We start from the raw sequence: 22566 nt of genomic DNA on the forward strand, positions 1-22566 counted from the left end.
TCCTCTCGGTTTTATTCTTTCATTGAGACGATTTAGCTACTGGAATTTACCTTCGCATGCAGTATGAGGGAGTGTTTGTTAGTCCTGTCTGACTCTTCAACCGCCTGGACTGTAGCCCACCAGGCTCCTCTGTTCATAGAATGCTCCAGGCAAGAATACTGGAGTGGGTTGCCATTTCCTTCTCCAGGGGATCTTTCCAACCCAGGGATCGAACCCACGTCTCCCACACTGGAAGCAGAGTCTTTACCACCTGAGTCACCTGGGAAGTATGAGAGAGGGGTCTTAATAATTCAACAGTCTGACATACGAAGAGCTAGAAGAAAAACAAATTGAAAAGGGGCAAAGAAGCAGCAAAAGTTCAATTCCACTCCAGGCGTTTACACAAGCACAATTAAGGTCAGAATTTGGAAACATCCCCTGTAAAAGTCAATGTATTGAAAGGTTGTTGCTGTATCCAAAGATTCCGGGATTCTTGGCCTCCAGCAGAGAAGAATTTAATTTGGGGCCAGTGATGAGGCTTGATCGCTCAGAGCTTTTGTGTAATAAAGTTTTATTAAAGTTTAAAAGAGATAGAGAAAGCTTCTGATAGAAATCAGAAGGAGGCAGAAAGAGTGCCCCCCTGCTAGTCTTTAGTTGGGTGTTCTATAGCTACTAGCAGTCTGCTAATTAGAGAAACAAGAGTCTGAAATGCAGTACTTGGATGAAATCTCAAAAATGACAGAATGATCTCTATTCATTTCCAAGGCAAACCATTCAATATCACAGTAATCCATGTCTATGCTCTGACCACTAATGCTGAAGAAGCTGAAGTTGAATGATTCTATAAAGACCTACAAGACCTAGAACTACCACCCAAAAAAGATGTCCTTTTCATTATAGGGGACTGGAATGCAAAACTAAGAAGTCGAGAGTAACAGGCAAATTTGGCCTGGATTAACAGGTAAATTTGGTTTTGGTGTAGAGAATGAAGCAGGGCAAAGGCTCAGAGAGTTTTCCGAAGAGAATGCACTAGTCATAGCAAATATCCTTTTTCAACAACACAAGACTCTACACATGGATATCACCAGATGGCCAATACCAAAATCAGATTGATAATATCCTTTGCAGCCAAAGATGGAGAAGCTCTATAGAGTCAGCAAAAACAAGACCAGGAGATAACTGTGGCTCAGATTAAGAACTCCTTATTGTCAAATTCAGACTTAAATTGTAGAAAGTAGGGAAAACCACTAGACCATTCAGGTTTGACCTAAATCAAATCCCTTACGATTATACAGTGGAAGTGAGAAATAGATTCAAGGGATTATTTCTGATAGACAGAGTGCCTGAAGAACTATGGACATTGTACATTCTATTGTACATTGTACCATGTTCGTGACATTGTACAGGAGGCAGGGATCAAGACCATCCCCAAGAAAAAGAAATGCAAAAAGCCAAAATGGTTGTCTGAGGAGGGCTTACAAATAGCTGAGAAAAGAAGAGAAGCTAAAGGCAAAGGAGAAAAGGAAAGATATACCCATCTGCATGCAGATTTCAAAAGAATAGCAAGGAGAGATAAGAAAGCCTTCCTCAGGGATCAGTGCAAAGAAATAGAGGAAAACAACAGAATGGGAAAGACTAGAGATCTCTTCAGGAAAATTAGAGATACCAAGGGAACATCTCATGCAAAGATGGGCACAATAGAGGACAGAAATGGTGTGGACCTAACAGAAGCAGAAAACATTAAGAAGAGGTGGTAAGAATACACACTTATTCTTAACACACAGTAAGAACTGTACAAAAAAGATCTTCACGACCCAGATAATCATGATGGTGTGATCACTCACCTAGAGCCAGACATCCTGGAATATGCAGTCAAGTGGGCCTTAGGAAGCATCACTACAAACAAAGTTAGTGAGGTGATGGAATTACAGTTGAGCTATTTCAAATCCTAAAAGGTGATGCTGTGAAAGTGCTGCACTCAATATGCCAGCAAATTTGGAAAACACAGCAGTGGCCACAGGACTGGAAAAGGTCAGTTTTCATTCCAATCCCAATGCAAGGCAATGCCAAAGAATGCTCAAACTGCCACATAGTTGCACACATCTCACATGCTAGTAAAGTAATGCTCAAAATTCTCCAAGCCAATTTTCAGCAATATGTGAACCGTGAACGTCCAGGTGTTCAAACTGGATTTAGAAAAGGCAGAGGAACCAGAGGTCAAACTGTCAACATTCGTTGGATCATCAAAAAAGCAAGAGAGTTCCAAAGAAACATATCAGTTCAGTTCAGTTCAGTCACTCAGTCAAGTCCGACTCTTTGCGACCCCATGAATTGCAGCATGCCAGGCCTCCCTGTCCATCACCAACTCCCAGAGTTTACACAAGATCATGTCCATTGAGTTGGCGATGCCACCCAGCCATCTCATCCTCTGTCGTCCTCTTCTCCTCCTGCCCCCAATCCTTCCCAGCATCAGATTCTTTTCCAATGAGTCAACTCTTTGCATCAGGTGGCCAAAGTATTGGAGTTTCAGCTTCAACATCAGTCCCTCCAATGAACACCCAGGACTTATCTCCTTTAGGATGGACTGGTTGGATCTCCTTGCAGTCCAAGGGACTCTCAAGAGTCTTCTCCAACACCATAGTTGAAAAGCATCAATTTTTTGGTGCTTAGCTTTCTTCACAGTCCAACTCTCACATCCAAACATGACCACTGGAAAAACCATAGCTTTGACTAGACGGACTTTTGTTCTTAAAGTAATGTCTCTGCTTTTAATATGCTACCTAGGTTGGTCATAACTTTCCTTCCAAGGAGTAAGCGTCTTTTAATTTCATGGCTGCAATCACCATCTGCAGTGATTTTGGAGCCCCCCCAAAATAAAGTCTGACACTGCTTCCACTGTCTCCCCATCTATTTCCCATGAGGTGATGGGACCAGATGCCATGATCTTAGTTTTCTGAATGTTGAGCTTTAAGCCAACTTTTTCACTCTCCTCTTTCACTTTCATTAAGAGGCTTTTTAGTTCCTCTTCACTTTCTGCCATAAGGGTGATGTCATCTGCATATCTGAGGTTATTAATATTTCTCTTGGCAATCTGATTCCAGCTTGTGCTTCTTCCAGCTGAGAATTTCTCATGATGTATGCTGCATATAAGTTAAATAAGCAGGGTGATAATATATAGCCTTGATGTACTCCTTTTCCTATTTGGAACCAGTCAGTTGTTCCATGTCCGATTCTAACTGTTGCTTCCTGACCTGCATATAGGTTTCTCAAGAGGCAGGTCAGGTGGTCTGGTATTCCCATCTCTTCCAGAATTTTCCACAGTTTATTGTGATCCATACAGTCAAAAGCTTTGGCATAGTCAATAAAGCAGAACTAGATATTTTTCTGGAACTCTCTTGCTTTTTTGATGATCCAGCAGATGTTGGCAATTTGATCTCTGGCTCCTCTGCCATTTCTAAAACCAGCTTGAACATCTGGAAGTTCACGGTTCAGGTATTGCTGAAGCCTGGCTTGGAGAATATTAAGCATTACTTTACTAGCATGTGAGATGAATGCAATTGTGTGGTAGTTTGAGCATTCTTTGGGATTGCCTTTCCTGGGGTTGGAATGAAAACTGACCTTTTCCAGTCCTGTGGCCACTGCTGAGTTTTCCAAATTTGCTGGCATATGGAGTGCAGCACTTTCACAGCATTATCTTTCAGGATTTGAAATAGCTCAACTGGAATTCCATCACCTCCACTAGCTTTGTTCATAGTGATGTTTTCTAAGGCCCACTTGACTTCATATTCCAGGATGTCTGGCTCTAGGTGAGTGATCACACCATCGTGATTATCTGGGTTGTGAAGATCTTTTTTGTACCTTTCTTCTGTGTATTTTTGCCACCTCTTCTTAATATCTTCTGCTTCTGTTAGGTCCATACCATTTCTGTCCTTTACTGAAGACATCTTTGCGTGAAATGTTCCCTTGGTATCTCTAATTTTCTTGCAGAGATCTCTAGTCTTTCCCATTCTGTTGTTTTCCTCTATTTCTTTGCACTGATCCCTGAGGAAGGCTTTCTTATCTCTCCTTGCTATTCTTTGGAACTCTACATTCAAAGGGGAATATCTTTCCTTTTCTCCTTTGCCTTTAGCTTCTCTTCTTTTCTCAGCTATTTGTAAGGCCTCCTCAGACAGCCATTTTGGTTTTTTTGCATTTCTTTTCCATGAGGATGGTCTTAATCCCTGTCTCCTGTATAATGTCATGAACCTCCATCCATAGTTCATCAGGCATTCTGTTTATCAGAACTAGTCCCTTAAATCTATTTCTCGCTTCCACTGTATAATCATAAGGGATTTGATTTAGGTCATACCTGAATGGTCTAGTGGTTTTCTTCAATTTAAGAAGTTTAACTGGTTTTCTTCAATTCAATACTTTCTTCAATTTAAGTCTGAATTTGGCAATAAGGAGTTCATGAGCTGAGCCACATGTTTTTGTGGCTGTTTTGCTGACTGTACAGAACTTCTTGTTTTTGCTGACTGTACAGAACTTCTCCATCTTCGGCTGCAAAGAATATAATCAATCTGATTTCGGTGTTGACCATCTGGTGATGTCAATGTGTAGAGTCTTCTTCTGTATTGTTGGAAGACGGTGTTTGCTATGACCACTGCGTTCTCTTGGCAAAACTCTATTAGCCTTTGCCCTGCTTCATTCCATACTCCAAGGCCATATTTGCCTGTTACTCCAGGTGTTTCTTGACTTCCTACTTTTGCATTCCAGTCCCCTAGAATGAAAAGGACATCTTTTTTGGGTGTTAGTTCTAAAAGGTCTTGTAGGTCTTCATAGAACCATTCAACTTCAGCTTCTTCAGCATTACTGGTTGGGGCATAATCTTGAATTACCGTGATATTGAATGGTTTGCCTTGGAAACGAGAAGAGATCATTCTCTCGTTTTTGAGACTGCATCCAAGGACTGCATTTTGGACTCTTGTTGACCATGATGGCTACTCCATTTCTTCTAAGGGATTCCTGCCCACAGTAGTAGATATAATGGTCATCTGAGTTAAATTCACCCATTCCAGTCCATTTTAGTTTGCTGATTCCTAGAATGTCAATGTTCACTCTTGCCATCTCCTGTTTGACCACTTCCAACTTGCCTTGATTCATGGACCTAACATTCCAAGTTCCTATGCAGTGTTGCTCTTTACAGCATCGGACCTTGCTTCTATCACCAGTCACATCCACAACTAGGTATTGTTTTTGCTTTGGCTCCTTCTCTTCATTCTTTCTGGAGTTATTTCTCCACTGATCTCCTGTAGCATATTGGGCACCTACCGACCTGGGGAGTTCCTCTTTCAGTATCCTATCATTTTATCTTTTCATACTGTTCATGGGGTTCTCAAGGCAAGAATACTGAAGTGGTTTGCCATTCCCTTCTCCAGGGGACCACATTCTGTCAGACCTCTCCACCATGACCCGGCGCTCTTGGGTGGCCCCACATAGCATGGGTTTGTTTCACTGAGTTAGACAAGCTGTAGTCCTGTGATCAGATTGGGTAGTTTTCTGTGATTATGGTTTCAGTGTGTCTGTCCTCTGATGCCCTCTAGCAACATCTACTGTCTTACTTGCTGCTTTATTGACTATGCCAAAGCCTTTGACTGTGTTGATCACAACAAACTGTGGAAAATTCCTTAAGAGATGGGAATATCAGACCACCTGACCTGCCTCTTGAGAAACCTGTATGCAGTCAGGAAGCAACAGTTAGAACTGCACATGGAACAACAGACTGGTTCCAAATAGGAAAAGGACTACGTCAAGATTGTATATTGTCACCCTGCTGATTTAACTTATATGCAGATACATCATGCAAAATGCCAGGCTGGATGAACCACAGGCTGGAATCAAGATTCCTGGGAGAAATTTCAATAACGTCAGATATGCAGATGACACCACCCTTATGGCAGAAAGTGAAGAAAACTAAAGAGCCTCTTGAAGAAAGTGAAAGAGGAGAGTGAAAAATTTGGCTGAAAACTCAACATTCAGAAAACTAAGACCATGGCATCTGGTCCCATCACTTCACGGCAAATAGATGCGGAAACAATGGAAACAGTGCCATACTTTTTTTTGCGGGGGGGGTTGCTAAATCACTGCAGATGGTGACTGCCGCCATGAAATTAAAAAAGACACTTGCTCCTTGGAAGAAAAATTATGACCACCCTAGGCAGCAGAGACATCACTCTGCCAACAAAGGACCATCTAGTCAAAGCTATGGTCTTTCCAGTAGTCATGTATGAATGTGAGAGTTGGACTATAAAGAAAGCTGAGTGCCAAAGAATTGATGCTTTTGAACTGTGGTGTTGGAGAAGACTCTTGAAGAGTCCCTTAGACTGACTGCAAAGAGATCCAACCAGTCTATCCTGAAGGAAATCAGTCCTGAGTATTCACTGGAAGGACTGATGCTGAAGCTGAAACTCCAATACTTTGGCCACTTGATGTGAGAAACTGACTCATGGGAAAGAACCTGATGCTGGAAAGATTGCAGGTGGGAGGAGGCGAGGACGGCGGAGGATGAGCTGGCTGGATGGCATTACGGACTTGATGTATGTGACTTTGAGTAAACTCTGGGAGTTTTGAAGGACACGGAGGCCTGGCGTGCTACAGTCCATGGGGTCGCAGAGTCGGACACAACTGAGCGACTGAATTGAACTGAACTGAATTAGAGAAAGGAAATAGCTCAAAATTCAGAGACTGGCACCGGGTCCCTCATCCACAACATGCATTTTGAGATAACATTGGTACAAGGAGAGTTGTCCAGGGTCTTAAAATGATTGACATGAATCTTGAAGAAAGGCAGATTTCGAAGCAAATACAGTCTCATTAACATAGTTTAAGAGAATATTCACATGAGGAAAACACACTGGTTTGTCAAGTGGGTTCTGAGTTGTCAGGGAATGTTTAACGGGAGGATTCCTACGTGCTGTTTCTCATAAATCCTCTGTTCCTTATTAGCTTCTGCTAGAAGCGAGTAGAACTGCAAACAGCTCTCAGGACTGAGGTCATTGTGTGAGACGGGCTTGGGTCTCTTTAGTAAACATTCTCTTTACAACAAAACTGCTTAGTTTTGTCCCCCTTTTCTTGAGATATGGATTGTCTCCTGACCTTGTGACCATTATCCTCCTTTGTTCCCTTGGTAACGGTTACTGTACATTTGGTTTTCTAATCTTTATCATTACCGAAAGAAATTTCTTGTACTACAGCCTATATATACTCACAGAAAAATCATTAAAGCACCTTTGTTCCATCAGAGCTGGGGTCCCCGTGCCTTTCTTTCTTTATCTCTCTCTCTCCCCCTCCCTCCCTCCGGCTCTCTCTCACTGTCTTATCGTCCACTCCAGACCGCTAGGCCCCGGTCCATTAAAGGACCCCAACACTGAGTCTTAGGGGGAATGGACTTCAAGACAGAGTCCAAATACATAGTTCATTAACATAGCTTAAGACAAACATTTCCATTAAAAAAAACACATTGATTAGCTCAAGGTTTGAGAAATGTTAAGTTCAGGTGGAACCAGGTGTCGTCATGGCAACACAGAATTTTAAAAGAAACCTCTTTTTAAATTTGTATAGAGAAAGGGAAAAAATATAACACTAATAGTTTGTTTCTCTTGCCGCTTAAGAGCGAGATATAAAATGTCTGACACTTGCAGCCTCTTTCCTCTGTTTGGCAACCCCTGGCCTTCGGGCCTGCTAACCTTCTCAGCACCAGGAGTAACAACGACTTGCAACGCAGCAAGCTTAACACTTTATGTTTCAGTTTCCTTGTGTCTCGGGATGACCAGACGTTTTCCTGTCTAGGAACGTTGCATGGGGTTCCTCTCCTTGCTTCCAGTCCTGGAGTATCCACTCATCTAGAAAGCAGGCTACCAAGTACGCTCAAAACATCCCAAACTGTCATCGGCCAAACGGGAACTGACTCCTTGGAAAACACCCTGATGCTGGGAAACACTGAAGGCAGGAGAAGCGGACAACAGAGGATGAGATGGCTGGATGGTATCACCAACTCGTTGGACATGAGTTTGAGCTAGCTCTGGGAGTTGGTGATGGTCAATGGAGCCTGGCGTGCTCCATGGGGCCCATGGGGTCGCAAAGAGTCGGACGCGACTGAGGGACTTAACTAAACTGAAACCTCCCCACAGAAGAGCCTAGCAGAAACACGCTCTAAGAGCGACAACACTCTGCGCATGTGCGCTCTCCGGGGGTGGACACTCCGGGCTGTTTACCAATTTGCGCGGCCGCCAGCGGCGCATGCGTACCTTGGCTTCTGGGTGCAGTGCGCATCTCAGTAGGCGGGCGCAGGGCGCAGGGGCTGCTGGGAAGATGGCGGGGGTGGGCCTGGCTTCCGTGGCCGCTCGGGTACCTTGTCGCAGGTGGGGCTGGGCGGCAGTCACCTTCGGCTTCCACCATGGTCTCAGCACGTTACTTGCACGGAAGACCGAGCGGGCGCCACAGTGGTTCCGAGGTCAGTGTCCGAAAGACGAGTAAGACGCGTTCTTTCGAACATACCGGATTTCGGCAGTTCCTGACCCGTGCGTTTTGGGCGCTCCGTTCAGAAATCCTCTTTCCAGGTTCTCAGTACCCCAGTTCTTTTAACAAATCTGATGAAGGTAGTGAGAGAGCACTGCCAGGCCCCGGGGTGTCCTGACCGCCCGGGCAGTGGTTGGCGTTATGCTCTGTAGTTCAAGGATTCTCTCTGCCCACCTCCCCTGTGTTAAGCGCCAAGACTAGCAAAAATTCAGATGTGCATTTAGTATGTTTGATTATTAATTGCTCTATCTTTTCTGTGCACGTTCTAAGGGGTTTACAGATCGTGACTGTTAGTTGCTTAGACCTGCTCTCTCTCGAGCAATTTTACAGAAAGGTTTTACATGTTCTTTGTAAAAGTGTAAACTTTTGCGTTTTTTGGTTGTGTTGGGTCTTCCCGCCCCAACCCGGTCGCTAAGATTCCAGCCCAGTAAAAATCATAGCCGTTACTCTACAAAGGAGGTTAGAATTTGGACAAAAATTACAGCCCCTGAATATTTCTTTGTGCTTGATTCTTCTCCGGCTCTTCCCACCTCCACTCCCCCATATATATAGCCTGTCTTTCTTAATTATGTCTTTTTGTTTTGGGGTTCATACCCTTGCACCCCAGCTGTCAGATGCATGGTGCTTGAAACGGGGACTGTCTTTGTAAATACCCTTTGTTTTGAGTTAAAATGTTTAAATATATAGCCGATTTAATTGTGCGCAACCCAAAGGCTGTTACATATGTCCCTCCAGCCGAGTGTAGCGTGTCATTGCGGTAACTAAAAGAGAATTCTCTCTCACTGGTTAGTAGTTTCACTGAAGATACATGCCTCAGAGTTTGAGCTAATTCTTATAGTACAACGATCATTTATGGATATTATGTTAAGAAGGTGACCATTTATAACTCATCAAGATTTAAATAAATTGTGATGGTCTCATGGAAAATTTCCTATTGGAAAGTAAAATGGAAAAGAGGATAGGAAGGCGTTTTTGAGTGCTAAAGAAATGGGAAAAGAACATTTTTGCTGCTACAATCTGTCAGTCTACATTACTGGCTCCTACTTACCTTGTTTTTCACTAAAGTTTTAAATTTGGCATATTTCACTATGCGTTGAAACTCTGAAGCAAGCCTACATGTAAAAGGGATAGCTTTAAGGCCTTCAATTCAGTGTTTAAAAAATCAACTTCTCAAATCCAAAATGAGGAAAACTTTATTAGCTCACATGGAAGAAACTGTGAAGTTTTAATTAGCCACAATAGAGAAAGATTTCAAGAAATAAAAAAGAGATTTCATTAGTCCAGGAAAAGAGTGTTAAGGGACTACACAAATCTGATTTCTCTGGAGGGAGAAAATGGGATTATAAATGACTTTTTGTTTTTAAACATCGTTCTACATTTTTTTTAAGAGCAAGTATTGACTTTATGGCTTCCCAGGTAGTGGTCACAGTATAAAGAATCTGCCTGTCGATGCAGGAGATGCAAGAGATGGGTTCAGTCCCTGGGTGAGGAAGATCCCCTGGAGGAGAAAATAGCAACCCACTCCAGTATTCTTGCCTGGAAAATTCCGTGGCCAGAGGAACCTGGTGGGCTACAATCCATGGGGTCGCAGAGAGTCGGAGGTCACTGAGCACATGCACAGGTTGACCTTACTGTAGGGTGGGGAAGGAACTTTAAAGGTAGTGGAGTGGAGTAACATTATAAGGGTTTCCCACTGTGCCTGTTTACTTGCATTCAGATTTGTGTGTACCTTTCAAGAAAGCCAAACCAACAAATAAAACACAGTGATTGGGAGTCCTATGAGAAATCTTTTTCCAAAAATGATATTATACATTTATTCAAGGTTACTTGTAAAGAAACTGTTCACAAACCCTCCTCAGCAGATAGAGAATCATGATTGACTATTACCATGGCTCAAGACTTTATGGATGGAGAAAGAATAAGTAATAAAAGGGGCCAGCACCTCTATCTTTGATTCAGTTTCCCAACGTTAGACCAAACTTGTTTCTCTCCCTCCCTACCAAAAAGTAGAGGATGTGAAACCCCTCAGACATTTAAAAAAAAAATTTCAAAGAAGACTGAAATCTCCCAAGAAAAGGCTTAAAACTAGTGTAGGTAAATCTGAATGTTGATTGATACTGTTTGGAATAGATGATGCAACAGGAAAACTTTTTTGACAAGTCTTTCTGTCTTTAGTGGCCTTCAGATTTCCTTGTTGTGTATTTTGGAAGAATCATGATTGAACCTTGCTCAGAGAAGGTCAATTGTGACATGATTTTTAGAGACAGGCACAGACTTGTGACTTATAATACTTCATGTCTATATTTTTTTTTACGAAATGGAAATAGTATTTGATATCAATTTGACAAGTTGAGAAAGTTAAGATTGAAAATATGTATGGTTTTCCAAAAACTGTATTTGCAAACTTTATGTTTTGTGTACTTTGTTTAGCTTGCAGACACAAGACATCAATCTCTTTCCTTAGTCGACCAGACCTCCCAAACCTGGCTTATAAAAGGCTAAAAGGCAAAAGTCCAGGAATTATCTTCATCCCTGGCTATATTTCTAATATGAATGGTACAAAAGCATTGGCGATTGAGGAGTTTTGCAAATCTCTAGGTCACGCCTATATAAGGTAGGAATAACACATTTCAAAGAAAATATTACTACCATTTACCTTGGCAGTCAAGAATTACTTCTGCTCTAACCAACTGAAGCAAATGCTAGCATTTTTATAGATTAATTTATTTTAATAGTCTGTAAACTTTCATCTTGTGATTTAGGGTTCATGTAAAATGCAACCTTTAATAGTTTTTTTTTTTTTTTTTTAATTTTTAACTGGAAGATAATTGCTTTACAGTATTGTGCTGGTTTCTGCCATATATCGACATGAATCAGCCATGGGTGTAAGGATGTCCCCTCCCTTGCGAACGTCCCTCCCTTCTGGCCTTTGTGCCATGCTGATGGTGCCGGCAGATAAGGAAACTAGTGGTAACTTAAGCTCTTTAGAAACAATATTCTAACATGACAGCAAACCAGTATACTAGGTGGCTTTCTTGTAATCTCTTACAGTCTGGTTTTCCTTTTGGAACTTAAGGACCACTGTTATTTAACCACTGTTTATTTCATTACTTTCAAAATATGTAGTTTAAAATAGCATCTGTGTTTAAAAGTACTGTAAAATTAATATTGTGTAAGTCACCTTTTCACTGAATTTCCTCTTTCACTTGTGTAGTCTGAATATGTATATATAAGCATAAATAAGGGTATGTGTTGTTTACTACTTGATTTTACAATTCTTAATATTTCATACTGATAATTATTTTACTAAAATAATGTTTCACTGTTATTAGGGTTGTTTACTTAGAATAGTCATTTATTTAGTGCCTAATTTGCCAGAAGAGATAGTATGGGTTAGTAAAAAGAGCACTGGCCTGAAATTCAAGAAACATGGACTCTAGAATTAACGCTAACATTAGCTATGACAAGATGAGTTGGTTAATAAATGCTGGAGCTGTTTTCATCATCATAAAAAGGAGGAGCTTGGATGAAATATAATTTCTGAATTCATTTCTAGCTCTAGCAACCTAAAAATGTATTTATGTAGTTTTTAGAAGAGTTTCACTATCATTCACTCAATAGGTCTAGGAAATACAGCTTTCAGAAATAAGTAATTAGAAATAAAAATAAAAAACTTTTAGACTTAAAAATGACTTTTATCTACTCAGTATATTAGCAGAAATTATGTCAATTATATGAATTTAGTCTTAACTCCTTTTAGCAAATTAACTGAATTATTTCATTTTCGTGCTCAGAGCTCTTTAAAATATTCCAAATTAACTGTTATCCTTAAGACTGTAGTATTTTTTACAAGTAGACCTTCTAACCCTACAATGGTGCTGTAAAATATACAAAGAATTTTAAAACATGGTCATTGCCTGTAAGGATCTTTTAATCAAGGTGGAGGAATGCAAGATAAAATACATATGGGAAATTAGGAAGAAATATTCATCAAAATGTGATTATGTCAAAGAGCATGATACTTAACTGTATATATTGAGAGAAAAATAGGGGTTGAAGTAGATAGAAAACACTATAAAGGAACACTGAAAAATAGTTAGGATTTAGGTAAGAAGGAAGAGCAATCCAAGGAGGAGGACTATCTTGAGCAAGACATGATGAAATCAGAAAAATTGCCATCATTCTCCTTTGTCCCCAAAAGAATTTAACTCAAGAAATCCTTATTTTATCAGTTCTGAATTTAAATTGAGACTGTAAGAGACTATAGCCAGTTTCTGTCTGCCTATAAGATGTATGAGGGAGTTTTCTGCATTTTGGATGCATATGAAATAAATTTTCTTTTTAAAGGTATATTTAGTAATCATGAAATTAAAGTGTGTACAGACAGTTATATGAATTTAGTCTTATTCCTTTTATCCAAAGGAATATGTGGTACTATATCAAAATGTAACCTAAATGTATACTTATACACCTTTATACAATATAGCCATTCATTACAATTTTTAATTTGATCAGGCTCCTTTTTATATGCTTTTATCAAACTTCATTGCAATCTCATCACTATTAGCAATTGATTGCACTTTAACTTGTTTTAATGGATTCCCAGTTGGCGCTAGTGGTAAAGAACCCGCCTGCCAATGTAAGAAACATAAAGATTGGATAAGAGATTTTATCTTCTATTTATACTCCCAGTTTCTCAGTTTACTTTCTTTGTGATTTTGTCTGTAAAACTTAGATCTTGAATGAAGAAATGGTTAGTTTTGTATATTATACAAGAACAGTACCTATGGTTCGGTGGAAATGGTTTCTTAATAGCCTGCCACCATCCAGGATATTAAAATTGAGTCAGAGCTCAGGAATATGACACATGGCTTTAGACTGGTCTTCTCTCATGATGATTTCTAATAACATTTAAAATTTTAGATTTGAAAAATTTAAAATATATTTAGATTTGAGAATATTGAGGCTGCTAGGACTGAATTGCCTTACTGTGATTAAAAGTTTTAAATTGCCAAATCTTTGTCACTTGGTTAGGGTTCAGCAAGAGTGAACTGTATTTTTCACTTGTTACCCATTAGTATCACTGAATGCTTGTATTTACCTTTTTGAAGGCCCTGTACATGTCTTTTGGAGAAGGGCATGGCAACCCACTCCAATATTCTTGCCTGGAGAATCCCCATGGACAGAGAAGCCTGGAGGGCTACAGTCCACAGGGTCACAAAGGGTCAGACACGACTGAGTGACTGAGCATAAGTGTCCATGTGCTGTGCATCTTCGCCATGTTCCCGTGGCAACTGTCAGCAATATAGCAGGTGGAGATGCCTTCACCCACAGGAGGGTGAAGGAGAGTTGGGTTTCTCTCCCCCTTCTCCCTGGTCTGCTGCACCCGTTGCATTGAGGACTTCAGCCTTGTTATCCTATTTCCCAAGAATCCAAAACCACGTCACTTCTTACTTAAAATTTTAATTTCTTTCTCCACTTTTAAATCCCTGATCTCTAAGAAAATATGTTACACCATTCTACTGTTCCTACATACCGCTCTAGTGCGGGAGACAGGCCACAAACCAGTAATCCATTAGACACACATTGCCAGGTCGCAGTACTGGCTGTGAAGAGAACAAAACCGAGTCAGGGACCGGAGAGTGATGAAGGAGGCGCAGCTCTAGGGTGAAGGGTCAGAGAAGGCTTCTGGAGATTGACACTGGGGCCCGGCGGAAGGGAGGGGGCCGTCTGGGTGACTGTCTCCGGTCGAGTCGTCCACAGGGAAGGAGAAGCTGACGTAAAACCCCTGAGTCGGGAATGTGGATGGTGTATTCCATTTACTGAAAAAGAAAAATGAGGATACAGTTGGGAGGGAGAGAGAAATGGAAGAAGTGAGATCAGAGAGGTAGTTAGGGGCTAGATGATGGTAAGGACTTTGGATTTTACTGAAAGATTATACAAAACCTTTGAAGGCTATGTGCAGGACATGATCTTTCTTCTTTTGTTTTTTTAAGGATCACTGACTGCTGTGTGGGAATACACTGTGAGGGTGAAAAATGAAAATGGAGATTTACTAGGAGACTCTTGCGTTAGTTCAGTCGAGAGAGAATAGTGACTTGGCCCAGGCTGGCACAGGGGAGGTGAGGAAGCGAGTGACTGTATTTGAAGGTTAAGCCAAGAAGATTTGCTGAAATACACACTGACTTCACTTTTATTTTAATAGAGTTGAGGCATTGTAATTAACGTGCTATCTTCCTTAGAAATTAGGGAAGGAAATACTAGATATCTAGATACAAATATGTGTTCTCTTTCTCTAGGTTTGATTACTCAGGAGTTGGAAATTCAGATGGTAACTTAGAAGAATGCACAGTGGGGAAGTGGAGAAAAGATGTTCTTTCTGTACTTGATGACTTGGCTGAAGGACCACAGGTGACTATTTTTGTTAAATATGATGATAATTGTTGTGGACTATAACCTCATGCTGTTGGAGCTGTTTCACTAGATGCAAACATTTAGTATTTTAATGTCTAACGATCAATTTTTATATTTTAATGTCAAATCAATCAGTTCTATCATTGTCACTTTCTCCTAAAATGTAAGTATCATTTTACTTTTCATTTTACAAATTTTATTTGTCTAATTTACTCTCTGTTATAGATCTGATACTTTAACAAATAGTAATCATAATCTTAATTTTACTTTGTGCCAATTATTAAAAGTCTGGGAGCCAGTGGATATAAAGGCAGAAAATATATACATTCTATGAAATTAGTCCATCCCTTACCAGAAAGAAAAAGAAATTCCTCTTCAGAACAGTGTGCTTCTGTTTCTAGATACTGGTTGGATCTAGCCTCGGCGGGTGGCTGATGTTTCATGCTGCAATCGCCCGGCCACAGAAGGTTGTTGCTCTCGTTGGCGTAGCGACGGCTGTAGATGGCCTGGTGACACAATTTAATCAGCTTCCCGTTGAGGTAAGTCCCAGGCAACCTCGGTGTATCCCTCCTGTTGTTCTTCTGCTCCCTCTTTCTCTGAATTTTGTGCATGTGTCCTCTGTCCTTTGACTAGTTAGGCTAGCTCATCTTTGTCTTAACTGACTTTTTGTATACCATTTCTTTGCTTTTTTTTAACTATTTGAGTGAGTGAGAGTCACTCAGTCGTGTCCAACTCTTTGCGACCCCATGGACTATACAGTCCATGGAATTCTCTGGGCCAAAATACTGGAGCAGGTAGCTGGTCCCTTCTCTAGGAGATCTTCCCAACCCAGGTATCGAATCCAGGTCTCCCACATTGCAGGAAGATTCTTTACCAATTGAGCCACCAGGGAAGCCCGTTTTGGTCTCCTGTTTAAGATTTTCTGTTTTTTCACAGTCCCTTCAAATCATTTTGTCACATGAATGAAATCACACTTTAAACTTTTGTTTTATCAGCATGTTACTAACCACATTTGTTTATTTGGATCACACATTGTGATCTCTTTGTGTGCCTCTTAGTCTGTTTTGTGGCTATGGGTGGTAGTATTAATACCTGTTCTACAACTATGTTAAACCAGCTAATCAGTTACAAAAGTTCTTTTAAGCCTTAAAGCCTCGGATTCTCTCTTGGCAGAGCTCTCCGAGCACACACTGTCAGTCACACACAGGAGATAAGATTTGCCATTCCTGGCCTAGACACTAATTTGGCATTCTTTTTCTACTTCCAATTTTCACCTTTAAAAAAAAAGGGGGGTACTTTTCATCAGTAGCATGTTCGTCCGCAAATCATGATAGAAATAAGGTTTCTGAAATAATTGGAAAGGTAATTGGTTTATTATACTTTGCTCTTGAATATATGTTTAAGTATTTCAGTTGTCTGCAAGGGTAAAAAAGTGGTGGGTAATAGCTGTTTATTTTTGTGTATGTTATTTTTTTGTTTGGAAATCAGTGGAGTTCTCCTTGGGCATATTTTTCCTTGAGATCTAAATTTCACCTATGGGACTAATCCTAGCAGAAAGAAACTGTCTGGAGCCATGGTTCAAAATGTGTAGTCCCTAGGCCAGCAGTAACAGCATCACCTGAGAACTTGTATTAATAGAAATGTATGTTCTTGAGCTTCACCAGATTCACTGAATCAGAAACTGGAGTGTGGCCCCGTCGTCCGTTTTACAAGGCCCCAGGTGAAGTTTGAGAACTTCACTCTCTACAGCAGTGGCGGAGGAGGAAGAAAAGAAAAAGAAGGAAAAAGCATATGTAGTGTTGAAGACTAGAATATCATTGACTTTTGCCTCAAGTTCTGCATTGAATTCAGTGCCATATACTATCTGTTCTAAGTTTATTCTTATTTCACATTGTTCTTTCCAGCTCCGTAAGAAATGACATTGTCTGCGAAGTCAGGTTCTTCATATGATTTCCAGTCAGGGCTAAAATTACGAAGCTGATCTTCTTTGCACTTACCTATTTCTGAGATCTTTTTTTTCCTTTCTTGTTTCTCATACATAGATGCCTAATGTCCTCATGCTGCTAAATTCTCCTGCCATTGATCCTCTGCATCTAAACCTTGAAGCCCTTACTCTGCTTCTCATGGTGGGAAATTATTTCAAGATGATGGCCTGTTGGAAAGGTGTTGATTACACAGTTTTGGGGGGTTATTCGGAAATGACAAGATCTATGGAAATTTCTCTTTATGTCTGTACATTCATCACTCAGAGTGAAGATAAGGTAGATAGCCCATAATTGGCTGAGAAGATCTATGTCCTGCAAATCAGGGTAGTTCTTTGGTAATCCTAAACCATACCAATGAAGAATTCTTAAACATGTTGAGCCCTTTAAACTTAAAACCATGTGTAAAGAAAGGGCCTGGACACTAGGATCTCTGCCTCTTCTCCACAGAAACAGTGAGTGCTCTCAGTGTCAAGGGAATAGACCCAGAGGTTTTTACTGTCTTCTTTAGCCCTGGAAATGTTGAGATCCAGCATTATTCATTGTTTGTGTGGGAATTTGATTTACCTCTAACTCTAATCATTGTTTCCTTCTGTGGACACTTCAGTTCAGTTCTGTTCAGTCGCTCAGTCATGTCTGACTCTTTGCAACCCCATGGACTGCAGCACTCCAGGCCTCCCTGTCCATCACAAACTCCTGGAGCTTGCTCAAACTCAGTGTCCATCGTGTCAGTGATGCCGTCCAACCGTCTCATCCTCTGTCGTCCTCTTCTCTTCCTGCCTTCAATCTTTAAAGCATTAGGGTCTTTTCCAGTGAGTCAGCTCTTTGCATCAGGTGACCAGACTATTGGAGTTTCAACTTCAGCATCAGTCCTTCCAATGAATATTCATGACTGATTTCCTTAGTATGGACTGGTTGGATCTCCTTACTGTCCAAGGGACTCTCCAAGAGTCTTCTCCAACACCACAGTTCAAAAGCATCAATTCTTCGGTGCTCAGCTTTCTTTATAGTCCAACTCTCACATCCATACATGACTACTGGAAAAACCACAGCTTTGACTAGACGGACCTTTGTTCTTAAAGTAATGTCTCTGCTTTTGAATATGCTGTCTAGGTTGGTCATAGCTTTTCTTCCAAGGAGCAAGCGTCTTTTAATTTCATGGCTGCAATCACCATATGCAATGATTTTGGAGCCCCAAAGAATAGTATTTCACTGTTTCCATTGTTTCCCATCTATCTGCCATGAAGTGATGGGACCAGATGCCATGATCTTATTTTTCTGAATGTTGAGTTTTAAGTCAATTTTTTCACTCTCCTCTTTTACTTTCATCAAGAGGCTCTTTAGTTCTTCTTCACTTTCTGCCGTAAAGGTGGTGTCATCTGCATATCTCAGGTTATTGATATTTCTCCTGAAAATCTTGATTCCAGCCTGTGGTTCATCCAGCCTGGCATTTTGCATGATGTACTCTGCATGTGTTAAATAACCAGGGTGACAATATATAGCCTTTACGTACTCCTTTCCTGATTTGGAACCAGTGTGTATTCCATGTCCAGTTTAACTTTCTCCTTGACCTGCACACAGATTTCTGTGTGGACACTAGAGGGCATCAGACAGGATGCACAGCTGGTGGAATCCAAGCTTCAGACACATTGCCTTGCTAGTTTCTTTTGGTGTAAGAATTATGAATATTGTACATTTTCTTTGATTCCTGTAGTTTTTGTTTTTGAGGCTTTGGGACATGCAAGATTTTGTAAAGTTAAGTCTGTTCTTCAAATGAACAATATTCATTCACCTCAATAGCAGATAACAGAGCTAGTTGGGAAGCAGCAATGCTTACAATGCAGTTGTTATTTGTCTTGGTAATTAGCATAGTTGCCCCTTCATCTAATAATCAATGGAACTAAGTTCTAACTACTGAAATTACAAATTCAGGAACAGTCATAAGTAGTTTGAGGATAACTGAATATCATTTTTTTGCTTTAAATATTTGGTTCACATGTTGCTTTAATGCGGAGCACCCTATGATATTAATATATGTTGTAATATAGGTTTTTACTCTATTTTAAATCATTTGACTGTAGATATTTAGAAGTTTAGCTTTCAGATATACAGCTTTTTCACTGAGATATTTTTGGAATTTTATAAAATACATTAAAATACCTACATGCATGTAGATAACATCATATATATTTTACTGTTTAAATTCTTTTTTGCCTCTGAATTTGTAATAAGTGAATAGTTTTAAATGTGGCAATACAGTATTTTTATTGAAAATTTAATACAATTTTTTTTAAATACGTTGTATATAGCTTTTCTTTCCTTGTATTTTCTTTATTTTTGATAAGCCATCCACTGTTTTTTTTTCTAGACAGAAATTCCCTTCATATTATGTGGTTGCAAGAGGCTTAAAGCTATTTACATCTTGATTTACTAATTCAAGCTGGGATAATCTTTCCAAAGAATTTATTATATACATATAACCCTTTATGTTCAAAGTTGTTCCTAGAAGTACTCAGCAGTTTGGAAGTGGTTGAGTTAATTATCTTGTATGCATTGTGGTAAACAGTTATCCAGTCTTTAAAAACTTTTAATCTAATCTTTTAAAACCCAGAAATACATATATATTAAATAAATAAGCAGTGAAAACTATATATGAATTGTAATAGCTAAGTGTTTTACATATTGTATATCTAAAACCATGCACATATAGAAATACTAGAAGGAAATAAGCCAGAATATTAATGGTTGGTTGGTATATCCATGAGATAGGATTACTGGTAATTTATTTCTTCTTATGCTTTTTATATTTTCTATGTCTTCAATAATGAGTATATGTTACTTTAAGTAGAAAAAATGTTTAAGACAAATTTTGATCTCAAAAATAGAGATTCTTCAAGAATCAAAGAACACCCAGCATTTTATTTTAAAGGTAGAAATGATACCATTGCTCAGTTTTCAGGAGATATTTGGAAGAATTCTTTGTCATCCAGAACAACAGACAATTTTCTTCTCATTCCGTAGAACTCTGAAAGGCAAAAACTACTTTTTTTTTTTTTTTTACATTCAGCCTAAAATTGGGCGTGTATTGTTGCCCCAGAATAACCACTGTCTTGTTTTTCATTTTTAGCAGTATACTCCATTCTCCCTTTCCCCCATCTCACTGCCATTTTAATAACTTCCACTAATCACACTTTTAGTTTCATGATTTTTAAATCTAAACAGTTTTTATTCCTAAGATTTGATTTGATGTAATATGAATGCCACCTGTACTGATTCCAAGAAATTATTGTATTTTTCTCCTCATTTTCCCCTTGAACCAGGATGAAACAACGCCTGACTTAAGACGTTATATGATAAAGTTAGTTAGATCAAGTTTGAATCCAGCCACAGCAGTTACTGCCTTTCAACCTTAAAGCTGCGTAATACTTTCATATCCTCTTTTGTAAAATTGAAATAATAACAAAATTATTATCAGGATCCTGTGAGATACTGTGTGGAAAATACTTGTTATAGTTCCTTGCACATGGTATTTAATTACTGATAATTATCATTGTTATGTTTTTGTTACCTCTTTTCCTCTTCTTCAAAGACCACTTTCCTTAGATTGTTTAAGACTATTGCATGTATTAATTTTGCATAAATACTCTTATTTTCATTTGTTCCAACAGACAAAAAAGGAAATAGAGATGAAAGGTGTGTGGCCCATGCCATCAAAATACAGTGAAGAAGGAGTTTACCGCATCCAGTACAGTGTCGTTAAAGAAGCGGAGCACCACTGCCTGCTACACAGCCCCATCCCTGTGACGTGCCCCGTGAGACTGCTCCACGGCATGAAGGACGACATCGTACCGTGGCACACAGCCGTGCAGGTTGCTGACCGAGTCGTCAGCACAGACGTAGATGTCATCCTCCGGAAGAACAGTGATCACCGAATGAAGGAAAAAGCAGACATTCAGCTTCTGGTTTACACTATTGATGACCTAATTGATAAGCTTTCAACCGTAGTTCACTAGAATCACAACTTTAGTTGGTGTGCAAAGTAATGGATCCAGAAGATGGAAGAGAGTAACAGATGAAAGACCTTGATACTTAGAAGGTTTTTCCTCTTCTACTTTGTAAATATCATGTGAGTATTTATCTAATGATGTATTTTCACAGGTGATACAAATTGTGAAGAAAGTGCCAGCTGCTGTTTGAAAAATGTTCTCCCACCTCAATCCCTGATTTTTTTTTTCATTAAAATATTTCCTATTTTTTTATTCAAGAAATGTTTACCTTCTGAATGCTTATGTTAACTATGCCAGCTCTTACTTAGATTTGCTAATAAAGCTTAATTTGTTTTTTATTTGGTATCATTGTATATGAAGATTTGTAAAATTGTCTCTGAATTTAAAATGCAGTTCACAAAATATAGGAACACATTTATTGAAATCTGAAATGACTAGAGAAATGTATGAAGCATAATAAAGTTCATAAAAGGCTATTACTTTTTGTCTTCTGCATGTTATATTTGAACTTAAAATCAAGGTTATTCTTTTTTAAGGGCTCAAAACTTTATAAATACATAAAGGATATATATCATTTTAAACTTTTGGCTAATATGTCATATAGTTAAGTGGGGGGATTTCATCTTTCAGCAATGATGTTGTTGCACAATCACTAAGTTGTGTCCGACTCTTTGCAACCCCACTGACTGTAGCACACCAGGCTTCCCTTTCCTTCACTATTTCCCAGAGTTTCCTCAAATTCGTGTCCATGGAGTTGGTGATGCCATCCAACCATATCGTCTTCTATCTCCCCCTTCTCCTCCCGCCTTCAGTCTTTCCCAGCTTCAGGGTCTTTTCCAATGAGTCAGTTCTTCGCATCAGGTGGCCAGTATTGCAGCTTCAGCTTCAACATCAGTCCTTCCAATGAATATTCAGGGTTGATTTTCTTTAGAATTGACTGGTTTGATCTCCTTGCTGTCAAGGGACTCTCAAGAGTCTTCACCAGCACCAGTTCAAAAGCATCAATTCTTTGGCACTTAGCTTTTTTTATGATAGTATTTTCCTATTCTGATTTCATATTCCAAAGAAGAAATAGATCTTTATATATTATCACCTACCTAAAGAAACATTTCTTTGTTATTAATAATATGTGCCTAAAGTACAAATAACCAAGTGATTGCATCTATGTCAGGGCTTCCCAGGTGACTCAGACAGTAAAGAGTCTGCCTGCAGTGTGGGAGACCTGGGTTCCATCCCTGGGTCAGGAGGATCTCCTGGAGAAGGAAATGACAACCCACTCCAGTATCCTTGCCCAGAAAATTCCATGGATGGAGGAGCCTGACAGGCTACAGCCCATGGGGTCACAAAGAGTTGGACACGACTGAGCAACTTCCCTTTCTTTGCCATCTATGTCAGAGGGCTTTCTAAAATGTAGAGATAGTAAGAAAATATGAAATGGAAATACAGTTTGTTCGTTTGTTTTTTTAATAATTAAGCTTGTGCAGTAATCAGCCTTGATACAGATTGATGTCTTTTAGCTTTTAAGTTAGGACTCCATTTAGCCTGTTTAGGTTACATCTGTCAAACTAAAACTTTAAGTTGACAACATAAACATATACATATATACATATATACTGAACATGTGTCAA

The 22566-nt window shown here is 39.6% G+C and overlaps 1 protein-coding gene across 1 annotated transcript; it reads left to right on the forward strand.

Moving 5' to 3' along the window:
• The first annotated feature begins 8298 nt into the window (after positions 1–8298).
• ABHD10 (abhydrolase domain containing 10, depalmitoylase) lies at positions 8299–21417 on the forward strand. The gene is made up of 5 exons (XM_043893025.1): positions 8299–8470; positions 10966–11149; positions 14835–14946; positions 15351–15488; positions 20600–21417. Exons 1-5 carry the CDS (start codon positions 8329–8331, stop codon positions 20942–20944), a joined length of 921 nt encoding a protein of 306 aa, XP_043748960.1. The 5' UTR covers positions 8299–8328; the 3' UTR covers positions 20945–21417.
• The last annotated feature ends 1149 nt before the right edge of the window (positions 21418–22566 follow it).

This window comes from Cervus elaphus, chromosome 31, assembly GCF_910594005.1.
Source record: "Cervus elaphus chromosome 31, mCerEla1.1, whole genome shotgun sequence".
Taxonomy (NCBI): domain Eukaryota; kingdom Metazoa; phylum Chordata; class Mammalia; order Artiodactyla; family Cervidae; genus Cervus; species Cervus elaphus.

What these genes read in the sequence shown, in the direction of transcription:
- ABHD10 (XM_043893025.1), top strand. Translation starts at nt 8,329, where the DNA reads ATGGCGGGGGTGGGCCTGGCTTCCGTGGCCGCTCGGGTACCTTGTCGC. An exon ending in CTAGGTCACGCCTATATAAG is followed by an intron (nt 11,150 to 14,834) that starts GTAGGAATAACA and finishes CTCTTTCTCTAG; the next exon opens with GTTTGATTACTCAGGAGTTG. An exon ending in ACTTGGCTGAAGGACCACAG is followed by an intron (nt 14,947 to 15,350) that starts GTGACTATTTTT and finishes TTCTGTTTCTAG; the next exon opens with ATACTGGTTGGATCTAGCCT.